Source organism: Urocitellus parryii, chromosome 5 (assembly GCF_045843805.1).
Source record: "Urocitellus parryii isolate mUroPar1 chromosome 5, mUroPar1.hap1, whole genome shotgun sequence".
Lineage (NCBI taxonomy): Eukaryota > Metazoa > Chordata > Mammalia > Rodentia > Sciuridae > Urocitellus > Urocitellus parryii.
The window spans coordinates 75323838-75346989 of NC_135535.1; the positions used below are offsets into that span (position 1 = coordinate 75323838).

At 30.6% G+C, this 23152-nt stretch overlaps 1 protein-coding gene across 1 annotated transcript in view; it reads left to right on the forward strand.

Annotated features, from left to right (window-relative positions):
- Abcd2 (ATP binding cassette subfamily D member 2) overlaps positions 1-22623 on the forward strand; it is a 52431-nt gene extending 29808 nt beyond the window's left edge. Inside the window, exons 7-10 of the mRNA XM_026393955.2 lie at positions 3793-3938; positions 7940-8024; positions 13828-13953; positions 17588-22623. Coding sequence (XP_026249740.1) covers positions 3793-3938; positions 7940-8024; positions 13828-13953; positions 17588-17807 — 577 coding nt within the window. The 3' untranslated portion in view covers positions 17808-22623. The remainder of the gene's footprint in view (positions 1-3792; positions 3939-7939; positions 8025-13827; positions 13954-17587) is intronic.
- The last annotated feature ends 529 nt before the right edge of the window (positions 22624-23152 follow it).

Sequence of the window (23152 nt, forward strand, 5' to 3'; positions counted from 1 at the left end):
AATTATAGAACACTTAAAAAAGTCAAATAAGACATCAGAATATAGAAAAACTTCCCATGTTCATGGATAAACAGATGAATGGAACATGGATAAGCAGACTATTGTTAAAATGCCACCCTCCCCAAAGCAATGCACAGATTCAATGTGATCCCCATCAAAGCATCTATGATGGGGGCCAGGTTTGTAGCATAGTGGTAGAGGGCTTGCCTCGAGCACTTGCCTAGCATGCATCACTGGGTTTGATCCCCAACACCACCTAAAAATAGAAACAAACAAAATAAAGGAATTGTGTCCATCTCCAATATATATATATAGTGGTCTTCACAGAACTAGAAAAAAATCAATCTAAAATTCATATGGAAGAACAAAAGACCCTTAAGAACCAAAGCAATTCTGAGCAAAAAGAGCAATGCTGGAAGAATCATCACAATACCCAACTTGAGCAATGCTGGAAGAATCATCACAATACCCACAATACCAAATTACACTAGAGAACCATAATAACAAAAACAGCCTAGTTCTAACAGAAAAAGAGACATAAACAATAGAATAGAATAGAAGACACAGGGACAAACCCACACAGCTAGTCATTGATTCTTGACAATGGTACCAAAAACTTATGTTGAAGAAAAGATAGCCTCTTCAACAAATGGCACTGGGAAAACTGGACATCCATCTGTAGAAGAATAAAACCAAGTCCTTGTTTCTCACCCTGCGCAAAAGTCAATTCAAAACGGATCAAATATCTAATGCAAGACCAGAAATGTTATAACTGTTAGAATAAAACATAAGGGAAGCACTTCAACATGTTGTCATAGGCAATGACTAGCGGAACAAGACTTCTGTAGCTCAAGAAAAAAAAAAAACAAGAATCAATAAATGGGGGTAGCACCACATGAAAAAAACAGTCTACAGAATGGGAGAAAAATCACTCTTCTGACGGAAGACTAAAAACCAGAATATATTAAAAAACACTCAAAAAACTTAACATCAGAAAGCAAATAATACATCCAACAAATGTGAAAGCAAAATGAACAGAAATTTCTCAAAAAAAGAAATACTAATGGCAAACAACTAAATGAAAAAATGTTCAACACCTTTAGCCATCAGGCAAATGCAAATCAAAACTGCAATGAGATTCTATCTCACTCTGGTCAGAATGGCAATCATCAAAAATACAAACAATAATAAATTCTGGCAAAGATACCGAGAAAAAGGAACTCTTATATACTGTTGGTAGAGATATAAATTAATAGAGCCATTATGGAAATCAGTATGAACTAAAAATTGAACTACCATGTGATCCATGTGATCCAAGTATACCACTCTTTGGTAGTCATCCAAAAGAATTAAAGTCAGCATACTTTAGAGATACATGTATGCCCATGTTTATTGCAGCACAATTCAAAATAGTCAAGTTATGGAATCAGATGAATCCACAAATGGGTGGGAAAAAATCCACAATGGAGTTTTGGTCAGCCATAAGGAACAATGAAAGTATATCATTTGCAGGAAAATAGCTGGAACTTTAGAGCATCATGCTAAGTGAAATAAACCAACCACAGAAAGATTTTTAAAAAATCATGTTTTCTGTCATATTTGGAAGCTATAGGGGGGAAAAGGGAATGTCATGAAAGCAGAAGAGAAATCCCTCACTAAGGTAGAGGAAGGTAAGCATGGGAAGGATGGAGGAGAGGGCTAAGGGAAAGTACTGGGGAGTAATATTGACCAAACTATGCTATATGCATGTGCAAATATATGCCACAATGAAACCCATAATTCTGTATTAATTAATATGCTCCAATAAAAATATTTAATTAATTGCTATAAAACTAACAACTTCTATTCACTACCAGAGGATTTTCATTATTTGAAATATTCTGACTATATTTAATATATTTTAGATTTATTATTTTTATTTTATAATCTATACATCAACACATGTGAAATAAAATGAAATTTCTTATAGGAAAAAATAAAACCTGTTTGTAAATTAGGTTACTCATCACAGACAGCAGGGTTAGGAGTAAGACATATGTTTCTGGATCTACAATGAAATTCAATATATTACCTAAATAATGTTGCATCCTTCTCAAAGGATGTTCAGATCTGGATAGAGCTAGGAAATTATTGTTGTTTTTTAATATCATAAATTCATACCAATACTCTAATTCTAACATTAATCTCTTCTCACCTTGCACATTCCATATTTCTGTCTTCCTTCTTCCATAGTGAGAATTCCAGCTCCTAACAATATCAAAGTATTTTATTTGATCAATCCTACAATACACAAGAAACAGTTTCAGAATTGCTGTACCTATATTGTTACCAAAAATAAGTTTACCAAATGAGGTTCAACATTTCTTTTTCTTTTTTTCTTTTGCCTTTGATATTATGGAGCTAAATTCAAAAGTTGTTTAATTTATCTCTACTCCTACATTCTCCTCTTTGGGTTATACCATCCATTTGATACTTGTTCAGTTAATTTGTTTCTGTTTGTATTCGATTTTAAGATTTCTTTCTTCATTGCTGTCGGTTTAATTTTATTATCAATAATAAAATTTTAACATGATTCTACAAAATTATATTAAAAGGATACTTAAAGAGGCCATTTCCTTCCTTGTCTATCTTCCTTGATCAGTCCACCTCCTTAAGTAACCGATTTCTGGTTTATTCTTCCTGAATATCCTTTTGGAGTTATAACAAGAAATGTGTATATTTTGTTTTGCTTTTTAATTCTTTTTGACATAGAATGTAAGATACTATATTTCAGTGGTTCTCTACTGGAGATGATTTTGTCCATGAAGGGACTTTTGGCAGTATCAGGAGATAATTTTTTTTTTTTAATCACACCACTGAAGGGGGTGCTAGTGGGTAGAAAACAGGTATACTGCTACAATATGTAGGACAGCCTTTGACAATAAAGAATTTTCTGGTTCAGTATATTGATACTGCTATTTAGAAATCCTGCTTTATGTCCATTTTTGCATTTTCCTTTTAAATATTAGCATAGAAATAACTTTATTATCTTTATAGAGATCTTCCTCATCCTTTTTTATAACTATGTGGTGGATATACTATAGTTTATTCAAACAATCTATGGATATTTAAGTTGTTTTTAAATATTTTGTTTTTAAAATAATATTGTAATGGATAATTTCATGCATTTTTTACTTCTAGTATTTCTAGAAATATATCCTCAGAATAAATGTCCAGAAATGGGTCAGAGAGGGCAAATAATATGTCAGTTTGCCAGATCACCTCCAAAGGGATTCTACCATTTTGCATTTTTACCATAGTATCGGAGCATCTATTTCCTCATAGAGTCATAGCAGAGTGACTTATCAAGCTGTTGAATTTTTGCCAGTGTGATCAGCAAAAAAATGCAGCAACATTTTAATTTGCATTTCTCTAAGAATGACATTTTTTTCATTTTGTTTACATTGCAAAGTCAAACAAAACCCCAACTTTTTAATGTTTAGAACAAATAATTGTAGGTGAAGTACAGAAGAAATCTTTGTCAAATACAATTGAGTAAAGAACATATATCTCTGCTGAAAATGTCAAATGATTTCTTGTCAAAGTTTTTCTTGTGTTTATGTCTCAATAAGTTTTTACATACACACAATAGGGCATTATTTTGCAGTGCCTGAGAGACCAGTGCTTATCTTCAGGTAACAAATATAATATAGAGTTTAAAGTCAACTCTGTTGTTTTTAGATCAACATTATGGCACCCTGAGTACACTAAAGTGATTTTACACTAGGATCCTGTGTGCATGGTGTTTTACAGGCCATATATGTCCCTTGGAAGTCTTCGAGATCAAGTCATTTATCCTGACTCAGTGGATGATATGCATGCTAAAGGTTATACAGATCAAGATTTGGAATGTATTCTACACAACGTCCATCTCTATCACATAGTTCAAAGAGAAGGAGGTAGAATCTATCAATTTTTAATGCTTCTACTTCACTTAAAAATAAACTTGGCTATGTAATTAATTTATGTTTTATCTAAATGCATGCTATTATTGGAACATAATAAACACATAGTTTATTGCTTTTCCGTTACTGACACTCCCTCTTCTGCCTGAGTTATGTTTAACATAGCATGCTAAGCTTTTATCAGATTTTAGTGTCACTACAGCTAGTATTTTTAAAAGTTTTTGTCTTATATTTAAATGTATAAGTGTCCCTGAGGTTGTTGTCATTCTTCATTTATGTAAAGTCTATGACAGAAATACTGGTCTGCCAACCTCTTAGCTTACATTAAATTTAATTACTAAAATAAACCAGAATTCCAGGTTTAATTTTGCAATGATTTTATGATATGTCTCACACCCCATCTACATTGTTAGAATAAACAGTATAGTATGTGATTGAGAATATTGTCTTTGAACTCAAGAGAGTTTGACAATCAAATCCTGATAGTTAGCACTACTTTCTGTATCTTCAACTGTAAAAATGGATAAATATTTTTTTGCTAAAGTTTTAGTGAAGATTAAATAAAAAATAATTAAACACATATATAAAGCATGTAGCATAACAAAAATTAATAGGAAATGGTGATATAGCAGTTGTAATGTTGATGCTTATGATACTTTATCATTGTGTGATGGTATTTCATGTTTTACTTAGCAATTTCACATGTTATTTCATTTGATCCTAATAATAAGCAAATTAATCAGCAAGACAGACTCTCTTTTTTTTTTAGATTTTTTTTTAGTTGTAGTTGGCCACAATACCTTTATTTTGTTTATTTTTATGTGGTGTTAAGGATCGAAACTAGGGCCTTGAATGTGCTAGGCAAGTGCTCTACTCCTGAGCCACAACCCCAGCCTACATATTTTTATGGGGTTACATTTTTTTACTACAAAGGGAAAGCAGATTTTCTTTTTGTTTCATGTGGTCAACTCCTTCTTGATGATAAAATATTGTGGCAGAGTAAATGCTACATATTTGTCTTGGGCAAGTTATTTTGAGTGGGTTTGAAATCCAGTGAGCCAGACAGAAGCTTAAAATAGGGAATATTATATTCTTTTAAAAATTGTGACTACATCCTAAAATTATTTTTAAGGCTATTGTAAGCCTACATTCCAACACTTGCATAATTTAGGCATGTAATAATTTTTGTGTCTTTTCCCTATTAAAGAAAAACAGAAGAAAGTTCCAACCTTAATAATACAATAGTAATTGTTATGATTTATTAAGTATTTATTATTCGGTATATACCATTTAAGCAATTCATTTATCATTTTATTTAATATTCATAAAGAATTCCATGATGTAGGCTTTACTATTCTCATTTTATAGATTAATCTCATTAATAACTTACTTAGGATCTCCCTATAAATATGGAGCAAGAATTCAAACACAGACTTGAAATTGTGTTCACTGCTAGGGTATGCTTCTAGGCTATGCTACCCACTAGCTTTTTAGATATTTATAAGAACAATTATATCCTTACATGTAAGAATTTTTCAAGAAAAATTGTTTTCCTTTCTTAATCCTTAGACATGATACATTTGAGTAAAGCAAAAAAAAAAATAACTTTCAAGTATATCACTTACTTTAGAAGAAGCCTATGGAAGTTCTATTTAGACTAGCTAATCCTTTGCTTAGTAAAGGATGGAACTAAGAACTCCATGCCATTCTATCAAACAAGTTACAAAGTAGGAAAGAATAGAAGTGGTAACAAATGGATATGAACTGAAGAAATTTGTGCATCTCTAGGAAACAGGAAAATAATTTTATTCTTAGTTGGTTTAGTCTCGATAAACTCACATCAGAGGCAGCATTAGGACCCAGAGTTCTAACTTATGTGTTATGTGATGATGCAGTATTACCTGTAAAACCTTTTGGCTTAAAAGACATAATTTATTAAAATATGTAAAAGTTAATGTTTCCTTTTACCCAAATACTTTTCTGTTGTGCCTTGTTCTTGGTAGTCAGGGGGAATACTATTTTAAGCCCAGAATATTTCTTCACTGTGTAGCAATCTAAATTGATTTTTTCAAACCATCACTTACATTTCATAAGTAATATAAAATTCAGCATGGGGAAAGCACGGAAAATCACATGATACATATTATATTATATATTATTATTTCAATAAGTTCTAGAAGTAAGAGCTATTACTCCGATGGCATTTTGAGAATTTTTTCCTAATATAAAATTAAAAGGATGTATTTTTAAATATAGACAACTTCTGGAAGTTTACCCAAGGAAATGAACAGTGGTCCTCTGAAGTAAAATTTAGTGTCGGTGGAAAATTAGGAAGTCCTTTCATGCCAGACACTTCTAGATTGATTATTTTTAATGTATTACTGTCATTATATTTCTTTTTTTAATTTTTAGAATAGGTAATCTTTCACATTATTCAAAATTAAAAAGTATTAAAAATGCATTCTGAAAAATTCTTCCTGTTTTTGTTCCCTTGCATCTAGTTATCACCTACCCATTAATAGGTAACCACTGGTTTGGTTTCTTATTTACCATTTTAGGCTTTTTTAAAAGTGCAGTGGACTTTGCAATGATAAACTTTAAAAGAAAAAGACATTAATAAGCATAAAGATGCATTTTATGTTTAACAACATTTTCTATCAAAGATTCTGAATTTTTATGTTGAAAGAAAAACATATTCTCCTTCTGATCAGCAAAGAATCAAATACTCATTTTAATAATTTGGATTTTTAGATACCTAGTATACATTTAAAAATGAATATTCTGTTTTCTTTCCCTTTAACCAAATTCATTTAGAAATTTTAATCATGATGAAAATTCAGCTAAGGGAGAAATATGAGGGCAACGAATGTGGAATTTTTCCAAGTGGGAGAATCAAACCCTGGACACTTAAAATTTGGAAATGTTACTGCAACTGTTTGTCGAGTTTTGACAGTCATTTTTCTTCTTTGAAAATTAGGCTCTGTAGGAATGGAACTGTGGTTTTGTTTTTAAATAATCTTTTCTCCCCTGTCTTACAAAAGTAAGACAGTCTAATCATAAAATGTTTAAATATTCTAAAAATGCTTAATGTAGATTATAAAAAGCTCATAATTTCACTCCCAAATATAGTTCTTAATGTATGGTATATGTGTGTATTTATGTTTATTTACAGAAATGCAATAATAATACATGCAATTCTGCAATTTTGTTTTTTTCAAAATTTTCACTTTAAATATATAGAGCTTTTTTTAAACATAGAAATCTTATTTTTTGAATAAATATCAAATGGAAAGTCAGTAGTTAAGATGTCTTCAAAGGCAGAACAGGTAAACTAAGAAAACATCAAATATACTTAGATATAAATCCTAGTTCTGATTAACTAACTATAAGCTATTATACCATGAATTTTGTACATATAAAAGACAAGTAATAATATCTGTCTTTAAGCTGTAGAGTTAAGAATGAGAAAAACTGACAAGGTAGCAGGCAAATGGGAGTCATTTAAATCAGTTCCTCTCCTACCCTTTGTAGGCTTTGTAATTGACCTATGCAAATTTGTTGGTCTTTTTTTCTGTCTTCCTCTAAAATAAGCATAAACCCATCAACACTTTGCAGATATGGAGAAACAAACAAAAAAATTTAAAGTTTCAGTGTTTAGAATTCTTACAAAATGATTTGTCAATATAAGAAATTATTACCATTAAAAATATCAAATCTGAAACAAAATGCTTGTACATGAGGCTCTGTGTCCCAACATTTTCTATAGAATACCAAGTTCTTCATGCTTACAATTAGAACATGCCAGTAATCACTTTTCTGGCCAGTAATTATTATTTCTATTAGAAAAAATAACAATTAAGGAATTTTAAGTATATATATATTTTTATAAAAAATATATTACATTAAACATTTATATGTAAATATTTATATACATCATATTTATATATTATATGTGTAAATATATATTTACATATGTATATTTTTACTTTTTTTAGGATGGGATGCTGTTATGGACTGGAAAGATGTCTTGTCAGGAGGGGAAAAGCAAAGAATGGGCATGGCTCGTATGTTTTATCATAAGTAAGTATGCTCTATTCAGGTAGCTAATATTCTATTGCAATAACCAAAGAAAAGGGGGTAACAGGATTAAGTATATGCATCTTTCATTTAAAAATATCTTGCTGTAAAAACTAATGCATAGAATTTACAGTTTTAAAGTTTCTTACCTTATTTTTCTTACAGCTAAATCTCTAAGTATTTTGGCTTTTTTCTACCTCTATGTCAAGAAACCTATATGAAATAATGCACAGAGGGTCAAATTAAATTTTTGTATATCCTAAGGTTTAAAAAAGGATTGTTACTAATTTCAAGTGTGGAGAATTCCTAACCACTAACCAGTACATATATGTTCAGTAATAATTCTAAATTGAATTACTAAATTCAAACTAAATAAACTTTGTAACCATTGAGCAGCCTCTCAAACCAATGATCTGCTCCCTCTGAAAAACCAGAAGTTATTTCCAATGAAGAAAGGAATCAGCCCACATATGTCTTGGTAGACTCAGAAAAAACAAGAGAGAGAAAATCATTTCTTTTGATAAACCTTTGTTTTTTTCATCCAGGTTCATAGTTTTTTGAGATACCAAGCAAAAGACACAGGAAGGAAATAGTGTTCTGATTCGTTTTGCTTTTTTGTCCTGTTCTTTGAAGAAGAACTCAATATCTATCTCTGTCTCCTCCCAACACACACACATATCTATTTCCCCATGCATATCTTAGGTCTCTAGCAATGAGAACCTGAGTTGTGCAAAGCAGGAGTTTACAAGGAACTATGTTACTCATTTTAAGTACTTATGTCTTGAGTAAAAAGGACTAAAATTGTGTATATAAATGAGGTGTGAGTTAGGGCAGATGCAACATTATTTTTTCCCTACATTTTTTATTGGCATATTATAGTTGTACATGATTATGGGATTTGTTGTTACATATTTGTACATGAACATGATTTAACAATATAATTTGGCCAATATCATTGCTCAGCACTTCCTCCTCCCTCCCCATCTTGCACCCTCACTCATTCCTTTCTTCTACTGATATTCTATTTTCATGAGATTTCTCCCCCTTTCTTTTCCTTTTTTCTTTTTGGTTTCCACATATGAGAAAATCTACAACTCTTAACCTTCTGAGTTTGACTTATTTTACTTAATATAAAGGTCTCTAGTTCCATCCATTTTCCTGCAAATGAGATGATTTCATTTTTCTTTATGAATGAATAAAACTTATATATATATATATATATATATATATATAAGAAATAATAACAATTAATGAATTTCAAGTATATATATATTTATATAAATATATATTATATTAAATAAACATATTTATATATAAATATTTATATATCATATTTATATATTATATGTGTAAATATATATATATATATATATATATATATATATATATACCATGTTTTCTTCATCTATTCATCTATTGATAGACACTTAGGTCCACATTGTGAAATGTACTGCTATAAACATGGGTACGTATATATCACTGTAGTAAGATGACTTTAATTCTTTAGGATAAATACCAAGGAGTGGTATAGCTGGGTCATGTGGTGGTTCTATGCCTAGTCTTTTGAGGAATCTCCATACTAATTTCCACAGTGGTTGTACTAATTTACAATTCTATCAACAGTATAAAGTGTTCCTTTTTCTCCACATCCTCTCCAGCATTTATTGTAGTTTGTTTTCTTGATGGCTGCTATTCTGACTGATGTGAGATGAAATCTCAATATAGTTTTGATTTGCATTTCCCTAATTGCTAATGATGTTGAACATTTTTTCATAAATTTGTTGGCCATTTGTATTTTGTCATTTGAGAAGTGTTTGTTTAATTCATTTGCCCAATTATTAATTGGGCTATTTGATTTTATGTTGTCAAGTTTTTGAGTTCTTCATATATTCTAGATGTTAATCCTCTTATCAGAGTAGCTAGCAAAGATTTTTCTACCAGTCTGTAGGTTCTTTCTTCACACTTTTTATTAATCCTCAGAGATTCAAGGATTGACCAGGACCCAGAGATGCTTAACCACTGAGCCACATTCCCAGTCGTTTTTAAAATTTTTTTATTTTGAGACAGAGTTTTGCTAAGTTTCTTAGGACCTTGCTAAATTGCTGAGGCTGGCTTTGAATTTGCCATCCTTCTGCCTCAGTCTCCCTAGATGCTGGTATTACAGGCATGTGCCACCATGCCTAGCTTCTCTTCAGTTTTATTTTCTTTGCCATGCAGAAGCTTTTCATTTGATGCCATCTCATTTGTTAACTCTTGGAATTATTTCCTGAACTTTAAGGATCCTGCTGAGAAAATTATTGCCTATGCCTCTGTATTGGAGTGTTACCCTATGTTTTCTTCTAGGAGTAGGTCCAATGTTATTGAATGAGTTGCAGAACAAGTAGTAATACTTTTGTAAATAACTTTTAAAAAACTAATCAAGAAAGCAAATATATATACAGATATATATCTGTATATATATGTATATATATAAAATAGTTCTTATTGAACACTTGCAATTAGTTGGCAATCATTTTGAAGACTTTAATTGTGGAGAAATTATTAAACCTTTATTAAAAGAGAGAAATAGTAAAATGAACACCATATTCTTAATGCACTCACTCAATATGTCTATGTAAATTTGCTGCAATTGATTTACCTTATTTAAAAAAAATATTTGAGGTATTATAAAACATCTAAAGAATTTCTCCTTCTCCCTTCCCAACTACCTTTTAAACCATTGACTCATTTAAGAAACCAGGTCAGATGTCATATGAGAATGTTGCCTAGTCTCAGTTGATCTGGTTGCTTATTCATGGGGCCCTCTAAATTTTGTTCTTCTCATTTTTTCTGTAAACTGTAAATTAGAGGGAAAAGCTTGATCAGACTTAGGTTCAGCCTTTTGGATAAGACTATAATGCATAATGTCTATCATTAAAAGAAGAATGTATTATTTAAATAATTTTCTTAAAATATGCTTATAAAAACAAAATATAGAATATCAAAAAGAATTTAAAAGCTGTTAATTCATTAGTAATAATTTCAAATTTTGGGATAAATTTCTTTTCAGTTTTGTTGGTACATGAAAGTTGATTGTAATTTTGTCTTAATGTAGCTATTTCATAAATACAACATATTCCTCTTTTTATTTCATATTTTGTTATGTGCATTCTGTATTATTGTGTAATAACCTAGCCAGGGCTCTTCTTGATACAAAATTTATGTTCCAAATGTAGATTGTAAGCATGCTATTTTGTGACTTTTCATAAACATATGTACATTATATAACCAAACCTCCAACAATAGGATAGAGTATTTCTATTACCTAGAAAGTTCCCACATGCCCCTTTCCAATCATAAGCCCCATAGACAAGTTTTAATCTGATTTCAATCATCATAAATTAGTTTTACATCATTCTATAACTTCATATAAATGAAATCATGCAGTATATATTTTCCTAACTACATGGGAGTTTTTATGAGAAAAATAATTTGTTGTATTAATAGAATGATATTTGTAATAATGTACATGATTCGTGTAATAATATAGTGGGCTAAAAATAAAAAGTATGAACCAGATTTTTCTAACTTGTAATTTTTAGTGAAGTATATTTTATTATGCCACTTTCTTGACTCAGGGGTAAAGTTTGTGGCTTGACATTTATGACCAGCTGTTACTCCTAATCACCCTAAATCTGTTTGGGTCTGGTTCGTAAATATTCAGTAATACGATCACCCACATAGTTGGTGAAATGTAATATGGTAGAATGTAAAATGGGCCATAAATTCTCACTGTTTCAGTGTATTTAAAAGTCAAACCTTGCAATAAAAGCCAAGAGGCTTTAATAAAGGTTGTTAACCCAAAGAAATTTCAAGTTCCTATAATTTGGAATAAATAGCTAATATTTGTATAACTAAAATATGTTGCATACAAAGTGATAATGAGTAAAGATAAGTCACAAGTATATCAATAGAAGGAAAACTTTGTGAACCATAGGTGATCAATGAAGACAAGTATTTGAAAAGCAGCATGTTTTGATAAAACAGAAAAGTAATTATAAAATAGAATCCTGTGAAAGGAAAGTATCATATTGAGGAACTACCTACCTCCTTTCATTCTCAAGGAGTAATGAAAAGGTTATAATGCACAGGACTGGAGCTACCTAGAGAACTTTGGCAGAAAATACTAAGAATTATAGTAGTATACACTTTCCAAGATGATTTTAATGTTTGAAGAATAAACCAATACTACTGTCTTGAGGGAGATGAATTTGGTACTTAGGATAACCCAAGAGAAAAGGGAAGGAAATCAGAGAAATAATATTATCTAATGCTTAATTTAGGTACAACAGTACCAGATCTATTGCTTGGTATATTTAATTGTATCACCCCCAGTCCTGCCAAGGAAATAAAACTGTGTGATTTATCTTACATCTGCTAGATTAAGGGTTGCTATGACAACAGAGTATAAAATGTACACTTTTTCTAATTCTAAAATGGCATCTCATCTCTGTTTAGCTCAAAGCACTCTGAAAAATAAGACAAAATATAGTAAAAAAAATTGTTACTAAAAAGAGACTTGCACAACAAAATTTTTTCCCAAACATTTCTTTTTTTATATTTTCTTTTCTTCTTCTTTTATGTTTAAATAAAATAGTTGACAGAATAGTGATCAATTCAGGCAAAGAAGTAATGCTTGAACAGAAACCAAAAGCCAAAGCTACTTTCATTAATGTTATCATGGGGAAGATGCAGTGGTCTTAGTTCTTGGGTGACAAGCAGTTTTAGAGTTCAAGGATATCTTCTATTAGCCTTGATTACCTGCCCCAGAATAGGCAAGAGGATCCTATTAATAAGCAAAGACATATTAGAAAAGTAACTTGTAGTGTTGAGTAATTGTTTATGCAGAATAAGAAATTGCTATAATTACATGTTTTTTCTTTTCTTTGTCATTTTTTAAAAATATCTTCCTGAGGAAAATTGTCCTGACAAATTCTTATAACTTATTTTCAACCCTAAAATGAATAGTAAAGTAGGAATTGGCTTTAGTCCCATTAACTAAGCTAAGTCTTGTTGAAAGAAGATGGGAAAAGGACAAAAGGATAAGATCAAGGGTATGGGGAAGAAAGGAAGAGCAATAAATAGGTGGAAACAGTGTAAAGTGAGAGGATGTCTCTAATCCTACAGATATATTACCAAAGAAAAAATTGGGCTGGAAAAAATGTGTTGAGTGTACCAAAAAATATTTACTGACTTTTCCCCCTAAGAATTTGATCCTGAAGCATGGTCTCAATATTATGAAACTAAATATATACTCTAAATTTGCAAGTAGGCACATTCACTCTTGCACAGTCTTGTAATGATGAAATTCCATTAGTAATGCTTAGGTATTCACATTTCTGATAAAACAATCTTCTCATTAAATCTTTGGTAACAGGACTGTGACTGTTTAATAATTAGCTGCTGTAAGTGTACTTTGCATGTAATTAGTCAGACCCTTGTCACCAAGAATGAAACTGCCTTCTGCAGGAAAATGCACTTAGAAACCTGTCTCATCTTTCATATGCTTCATATACATGATGAATTCATCTGCATGACAGCGAAGCTTATTGTATTGTGAGCAGGTATCAGAAAATCTACTTTTATTTAAGAGGAATGTGATATTCTATTCTAAGTAGAAAAAAATAACATTTTCACTTTATCACAACATTTAATAATGCCATCTTCTTTTGCTGCTTTGAAAGTGTTAGCATTGTAAATTGTATTGTTCAAAGAAAGATTTATACTTCATACAGGAAAATAATTTATTTGTGTTTATTTTTTAAAGACCAAAATATGCATTGCTGGATGAATGTACCAGTGCTGTCAGCATTGATGTTGAAGGAAAGATATTTCAGGCTGCAAAAGGGGCTGGAATATCCTTACTGTCTATAACACATAGGCCTTCTCTTTGGTAAGTGTTTCCAATGCTAACTAATCTATAATAGATGTTTTTTCCTTGTTTCTTAGAAAACAACTTTGCTAAACTTTTTACTGTAGAGTATAAGGCATTTCTCTTGTTTTCTACCTGTATTTTTCCTAAGTTGCTTCCTAGTAATTTAGTAACATATTCTGAACCTAATAATTTTAATATATATAATCTTTAATATGTTAGAAATTATCATCATATTCCAGTAATTTTGAAAAATTTTGGAAAATCAGTGATTTCTTTGCACTTAAAATATTTGTAATAATCCTAGCATTTACTGCAAAAAATACATTAATATGTTTTTATATTTTTCTTTTAGTTCTTTCATTTATAGTAAGGAAAAATAAACACCACAATTTACTCTTGATATCTGCCTCCAAATTCTCTGAATTGAGGATGACACAGAGCCAGACCAGCACTCTTGAGCCATTTTGGCAGGAATCTATAATTTCCAGACAGACTCCCAAATTGACCACATTTTGGAATAATATAGTTATTTCTTAGTCCTGGTATTTTTCTGACCTCTGTCAATGGATTTATTATGTTATCCTGTCTTTCAGTTCCTTTATTTAAATAGCCTAAAGAGATGTTAGAAGCATATTCAGTCATTGTTTTTTCAGTTGAAGGAAATAGTAGTTCTTTAAGCAAATAAATTCTTTAATGTTATGTTAACAAGAGAATCATTTATTTAGTTGTAGCTACCCACAATACATTTCTTCATAAAATTAAACATCATGTTCTCTGTGAATTAGTTTAGCCAATTTAGGTTGTATAAGTTCGTCACTTCTGATTATATTTTCTCCCAGGGAAAGTAAAATGCTTATTTTCTCTAAATAGATTTCAGAAGTAGGAAAAGACATATTATATTTTCCCTATAACAACAAGTGGTAATTTGTTTTTAAATAATTTTAGTCTTTTTTATTATTATTTTTAGTTTTAACTTTATTTCATTTACTTATTTATGTGCAGTGCTGGGAATAGAACCCAGTGCTTCGAACATGCTAGGCAAGCACTCTACCACTGAGCCACAACCCCCACCCAACCAATGGTAATTGTTAATCTTAAAGATTAAAATCAATACCAGTGTCTAAAAAAGTAAAACAATTATAAGCTTATTAAATTATTTGACTTCTATACTTTATCCTATTTGTGAAGGAAGCCTACATATTATCTCCAAAGAGTCTCAGTTAAAATAGTGGTTTCTTTTTAATCACTTCAACTTTATGGCTTTGAAATATTATTTTAGCTCATAAAATAGAACATGCCTTTGAATCTCAGGGCAAGAAACAACTGAACTGTTTGTTCCTCCCATGTAGAAATCAAGTAATGTTGTAGGACCAGAGTGATGAGTTAAACCTTCATTATACTTTGAAGGTAGAACTTACTCAATATATGAATGACCACATTCTAAAATTACTCCTGGCTATAAATCTAAGGCTAGAAAAGTCCAGGGAAAGTTGAGAATGAAATAAACAATATGTACTTTTTTTATTCCACATGTTTTATTGGTGCATTATACTTATACATGATGGTAGAATTTGTTGTTACATATAACAAAATGTACTTCCTGCCATTACTTTTTCTTTTATTTGATGTTATATACCATTCTTTTGTTTTTGTTTTTCCATTACTTTGGTTTTTACTTCCATATTTTAGTAGAAGATTTTTTAAAATTTTCTCCTTGATTTAGAAATACATTGTTTTCAATTAATTTTTGATATGATTCCATCCATTGGGAGGTCAAATTTTTGGAAAGCTCAAGAACCTAAAGCACATGGAAAAAATTAATCTGTGTCATACATAATCAAATTGATGAATTTAAACTTTCAGCTCAATGGTGACTTTATTAGCTATACTTTAACCTTGTTAAATTTCCTTTTATAATTACAGCATGTTATAAACATCCAGTCAAAAGTCGTGGGGGCTAAGGATATAGCTCAGTGGTAGAACACTTAACTAGTATTCATGAGGCCCTCAATTCAATCCTCAGTACAGCAAAAAACGGGTCAGGAGCTTCGGTAGAGCACTTGCCTAACACATGTGAGGCACTGTGTTTGATCCTTAGCACCACATGAAAATAAATAAATAAATAAATAAATGCATTGTTTCCATCTACAACTTAAAAAATATTTTAACAAATTGGGGGCAATAGAAGCTGGATGTGGCAGCATGCACCTATCATCCCAGAGCTCGGCAGGAGGATCATGAGTTCAAAGCCATACAAAATAGGGCTGGGGATGTTGCTCATTGGCCACGTGCCCCTGAGTTCAATCACCAGTACACACACACACACACACAAAAAAAAAATGGAGGCAGTAGAACTCAAAAGTCTATTACTTGAAGAAGAAATAAACTCTACAATTCTATACAATGGAATATAATTTAGCCATAAAAATGAATGAAGTAATGAAATGATACATGCTACAACTAGCTACACCTTGAAATCATTTTGATAAGTGAAAGAAGCTAGTGACAAAGGAAATGTACTGTATGATTCCATGTATATGAAATATTCAGTCGAGGGAAATCCAATAAAGACAGAAAGGAAATTAGTGCTTGGCAGAAATTAGGTGAGAGGGGGAATGGGGTTACTGTTAATGGTTATATGGTTTCTTTGAGGGTTGAAGAAAATGTTCTGGAAGTATACATAATGGTGATGGTTAGATGAGCTTGTGAATATACTAAAAATCAATGAATTTTACATAAAGGATGAATTTATGACATGTAAATTACATCCTAATTTGGAATAAAGGAACTTATTGAAAAGGCCCACTACTTATGGGAAATAAAAATAGATGAGACCTAAATAGGAAACAAGAAAAAAAAACTACAAAGAAAGAAAAACCGAAAAAATGTGGGGCAGTAATGCAAGTTGACAAAATGCGGGTAGCTCAGTTATGGGAACCAGCTCTGCTAAATTTACTCTCTCCACACAATTCCCACAAATCCCAGAGACTAGTGACTTCAGACTCCCATTGGGAGAAGATACATTGTCTCTTATCTCATCAATAATAATCTCTGTACTGATGTGCAATTCCTAAATATGCAATTGAGCCATAATAAAAGAGATTATATGAAGACATAGAAGTATTTTTAAAATGTTTCTGTCAAAGATTTCATCTTTTAAAAAGTGCTTCTAAACTTCAATTATTGAGAAATTTTTAATTATGTAGAACTTCTACCAAAAGAAGGATTATTCATGAATTCCTATTGTATTTTATTTTCCAAGAAGTTTGTCTCTGCATGATCTTTTTAATTTTTACTTTCTTTCCTCAGTTTCCTTTTCTTACTTCCATTCTAAGAATGCTTTATTATTTATTCAGAGCCAAAAAGGTTGTGAAGGTAAATTAATACATGTAACAGCATAGTCTTTCTTTTAATTCACATATACTCAGAATATAAAAGAATGATAAAAGTCAGTAAAACCTCCTAGGTATTGGATTTTTGTATTTTAAAAAATTACAGTATATAACTTTTTGAGATATGCTTGAAAATCAAATATAAAATAGGCACCTCTACTTAAAATTTACCTTTGCATATCAGTTAGAATTATAAACCTATAACTAAAATGGTTTTTCACATTTGTAGCTAATAATATTATTTCATTTTAATTATGCAGGAAATACCATACTCATTTATTACAATTTGATGGTGAAGGAGGTTGGCGCTTTGAACAATTGGATACTGCTATCCGTTTAACATTGAGTGAAGAAAAACAAAAGCTAGAATCTCAGCTAGCTGGAATTCCCAAAATGCAGCAGAGACTCAATGAACTATGTAAAATTTTGGGAGAAGACTCAGTGCTGAAAACAATCAAAAATGAAGATGAAATATCCTAATTTATTTTGACATGTTTTTAGTTAATTTTTTGGTAAAGGCTCAAGAGACACTATTATAGTGCATGCACTGTGTTAAACTAAGCACAGAAAAAAACAAAGCCAGCAAGAAATATTTTATATTATTTTAGCATCAAGGAAGTATATAATCTAACTTTTCAGAGGAAAATAAACAAATGTATTATGTAAGATTAGTCATTATGACTTATACTAATTCCTAGTGGAAGCCTAATTCACCTGCAAAACAAGATTTTCTAGGTGAATTCTTGATGAATAGAATAATACCAGATTATTCTGTATGTCATATGTCTGAAGTTCTTAACATGGAAATATCTTGGAAATGAAGCAATTTAAGAGCACCATTTGGGTTGATATCAGGGACATAAAAATAGAGCATTGAGAACCATTTAAGTCCATTCATGAATGATATACTAGGTTTATTAGCTAGAATTAATTTACATCATTGCTAGAGGCCAACTAAACCTATATAAAAATAGCTGACAGTTTAATAATTTGGGTATGAAAAAAAATTATTTTAATGGCAGTGGTTGAAAGAAAAAGGCATGGCTAAATAAGTATAAAATACCACAATTCAAAAATTTTAGGCTTTGAGCATCTCAATGCAAACATAAAAATTCTAATCAGAGTCTTGCATATTTAAAAGAGAATTGCCAAGACAAAAAAGGCATATCCAAATGTTTGCCTCATTCTGTTACTTTACTTGGCAGAATAATCTATTACAATTCTGTCCAGAAATACTGTTTTTGTGTCCAAAGGAGGAATCCAAAATTTTAGAAATGTGCTGTAATATAGAGATTATGAAATTCACAATAATATTAGCAAATATTGGAATAAAATACTTTATAGTTCACAATTCTCATTTATATAATTTCATTTTAATGTTTGTAGCAGTCTTTGAGACATTATTTTTTCTATTTTCCTTTTAAGAAAATTGACACTCAGATTTACCTAATCATGTAATTTACTTACAAACAGATCCAGGAAACAAAGGAAGTTCTCCTGACTCTTCAATCCAGTGTGATTTACTACCATTGTTCTTTAAAATTCACAGGGCTATAATATCAATAAAAATTAGGAGTGAGCTGTAGATTGCAGGGAGTGGGACTTCAGCAGGGCAGGGGGTGAAAGCAAAAAATACTAGAAATAAAATTTAGATGAGAAAAGAAAATATGTTTTGTAATGTTATTATTATTTGGTAATGGTTCATAAGAAATGAAAATTATCTGGAAAGGTCATTGGTCTGTGGTTTAAAATGAGCCAAGGGAGGTAGCAAATTTTTCAGCAACTGTGCTCTTACTCAATATTGATATACCTCCAAGACTTCAGCAATTAGAATGGCAGTTAGTAGTGTTTAGGTACTTTAATATTATTGAATATAATGACAAATAATCTACATGGTTTAGTCATTTGAAATAGATTCTTATCTATTGTGTGCCTTGGAATTGGAAGTACAAGAGCCAGGACTGATACTTTAATCACTTGCTCTCTATGCTACCATGTTAATGGGCCATTAAAAATTGGAATGATCAGTTGTTAGTGGCTTAGAATTTTATTTGCATATTTAGACACAGCCATCATGAATGCCAAGTCAGTGATTCTTAAGCTTTTATAGGAGATAGAATACCAGGAAGTCATAAATGATGAGAGGATTGTTATAGAACATCATAGCACTTCCACATTTTTAGTTCTCCATGATAACTAGGACATTTTAAATTACAATAAATGTTCCCATCTTACATGAAATAATGCAACATAAGAGTCAAAATCAGTATATTTGTACAAGTTTTTCTTTTAGTATCACTAACACTGATTTATTCATTTATCTATTACTAGTATCTTATTAGAAAAGTGAGGCAGGTATTAAAGAGTTTTTAGAAAAAGCATAGAACAAAACTTAATAAAAATTATTCCTTAGTCTTAAGAGCTATATTAGCAGATATCAGTTTATACTGCTGTAAGGAGAAAACTTTGAGGCCAATGACATGTTAACTTTAAAAATACAAAAAAGAAAAACTCTTATTTGAAACATGCATAAATTTTATGCCTTAATTTTCATAATTTAAAAATTAAACACTTCAGACCTAATATTGTGTATTTTGAAACTTTATAAGAATGCCAATACAAACATTATACCTGAAGTTAATCCTTACTTAATATATGCTAACATACTGAAATAAAAAAGACTCATTTAGTATACAGAACTCAAGGATGTTTCAAATTCTTTATTAAAAACTCCATACATTATAGTTTAAATGTTGAAGTTCTAAGAGAAACAGGTTTTCTGTGAGCTTTTTTGTGTGTGCCTATATATATATATTTTTAATTCTTCCTCAGGACCAATAATATCTAATTTGGAGAGAAAAAAATATCTCATGAATTTGTATTTATATACCATTCAACTGTTTCCAAATGGTCCTTTGGGTATACCATATGATTACTCTTCTTATAGCTACATTTTGTGAAAAACATGAAGAAGATTGAGGAACTCAATAGCATCTTTGAGTATAACAAATAACAGATGAAGTAAGGGGAAAGAAATATTTCAATTTTCAAGCTATTTGCCCAAACTTTTGACTTATCTTTATTTTTATTAAAATAGACACCTAATGAGCTTTATTACAAAATATACATTTTGGGGTTAACTTTTACTTGTGGAAAATAAGCTTCATCCTATCAAAATACCACATTATTTTTCTATAGCATATAGTGTTAAGCCCGGCATGAATCTAAAATAGTTTGTGCTCTTATGAACAGGATAATGTCTAAAAATCCCTTGAATAATCTTAAGGAGAATGATATATCTTGAAAATAAACCCAAGTTTTCATTGTTTACAGTGGAAATGGTTTCCCCTTGATAGTAATTTGATTTTTGTTTCAAATATAGTTATTTCAGTAAGAGCATAAATGAACACGTGAGTTTCTGAAACATTGGTTCCAAGTATAATTTCATATTTTGGCAGTATGCTTAGCTTATTACAATATTTGGAATGATTTTTGGATTCCGTAAGCCTAAAAAAATCTGTTACACATTGGAATCCAAATCCAGAGAATGTAGCATACTTCTGAGATGTGCATAAAGTGATAAGTTGTTAAATTATTTAGTAAAAGAGATGCTTTGAAATAATTCTGAGAAAAAAATGATTCTCATTCAAAAGTATAAATTACCTTCAAATTTATACATGGTATTTATAGTTCTGGTGATAGACATCTGAATATGGTGAATATGTTTTGAAGTTGTAAATCTAATATTTACCACACGAAAGCTTTCTGGTGGATATATCAAATATTTTTATTAAAAAGAAATCCCTTCTTCATTGTTGGTAGCTTTCCTCATTACAAAATACAGAGGGGATTTATAGTTTTTATTGTGAAATTTTCAAAACGACTTGGCCACTTATCAGCTAAAGTTGTGTTAATGAAAGTGAATGAGAAAAAAAATGTTCTAATGGTAAAAATCACTATGTAGCTAATCAAGAATATGGCTATATGTGAATGCATGGTAATAGAGTCTCCATCCAATGTGTAGTTACTTAAGCTTAGCATTTCTTGAGAATTCCCTAATTATCATGACAAAGCCTTGATTCATCAAAGGCTTTACAAATTATTCCAGTGATATAAAATGCCCTATTTCTGCTTTCACTGTCTGCTATGATAATGTCTAAATACACCTCAGGTACAAGATCATATGGTGCAAAATCTTGTGTAGTATTATGAAGAAGAGCCACCAAACAGTTGATTAAATATTCATTTACTTTATTCATTCAAAACATTTATGATGTTCTGACTTATGAATAAACAAAATGTGGTACTTGTAACAAGAGTACAGTCCACTGAAAATTAAAAAATGAGAACCTTCAGAAAAATTCAATAGCTACAATTTTTATTTACCAAGTAGGCACAAAGCATCGCATATACACTGACTAAGTAAATCTTCACAAAATTTTAATGAAAGAGAAAAGTGAGGCCAGAACAGTTAAATAATTTATCCAACTTCACATAACGTCCAAGTTACAGAGTGAAATTTGAACCTAACAACATTTGATTACAAAGTCTATGTAACTTCACAGCACCCCTTCTTAATTATTCTAGGCCATTATTCATTATTGCTGTTTTTAACTGAAATTGTAAGTATAATTTTAACTGACTCGAGGTGTCTGGTTAGCAAACCAATGCATGTTTTTATCTTAAAAGGAAATTTACGTAGCACAACTTACAATTGTTTTATTACAAATTATGAATGTCATCCTATGGAGCACGGAGGACATAAGACAACTTTTCAAATGTTTTGAGAAAGAAATGTCTGAACTGATTATAATTAATTCACTCAGTTACACACACATTCCAGTTACTATACTTGGGATTCAGAGATGAGCAAGGCATACCTGGTCTTAGAACTTGTGAAACACGTTACTAGATCTGGATTAAATATTGTAAGCCTGTTGGATGTTGTAGTTCCACATAAATGTCATATTTGTTTTGTGATATGTTTTTAGTTCTTGTATGTCATGCCTAAGACCATTCTGTTGAAACATTTAAGCAATAAACATATTCTGACTACAGGATTTCCTTGATTATACACTGTGAGCTTCGTAACCCTCATGCCCTCCAACTTGGTCTAAATTACAGGACCAAATAAAACCAGTTTGTAGGACTGTGTTATCCTTCCACCAGTATGTGCGTGGTCCCATGCATTTAAATGCTGTCTTGAAACTTGAGAAATACCATCTTCTCAAGTTCAAACCATGTAAAATGAAACAACTTTGTACTTTCAAAAATATGTGTCTTATGTTAACACAAAATGCAGATGACCATAGTAAGAAAGTTCTAATAAAACTAATAAAAAACTTTCAAAGTTAAGCATATTTTAAAGTTACATTGTCTATTTCACTACATGTGACCCAAAATAAATTAAGTATTCACCTTGTATGTTTTATGTGATCAATACTTAAAAAATAGATTGTGTGGCAATGAATATTGTTAAATACTAAATAATATTGACTTTGCCTTATTGTTTAATTATAGTTAGTGTAATCCATATAAAATAGGGAAGAAACATACAGCACATATATTTCATCCTTATATATCACATGTATTAATCTTGATAATTAAAGTGTATCAGATGTAGACATTATACCAATATATACAACTAAAGAACTGTCTTAAAGTTTGCATATGGAAGGGTCAAAAAAGTCCTCTAATCAGGTGACTTCTTATGGGCAAGCTGATATAATGGAAACTTTTCAACATGCAGATGCTGATAATTCCAGAGTGACAGGACTTTAAAGTCCCTTTGTTTAGGTTAGCTTGTTGCCTGATATGGGACAAGT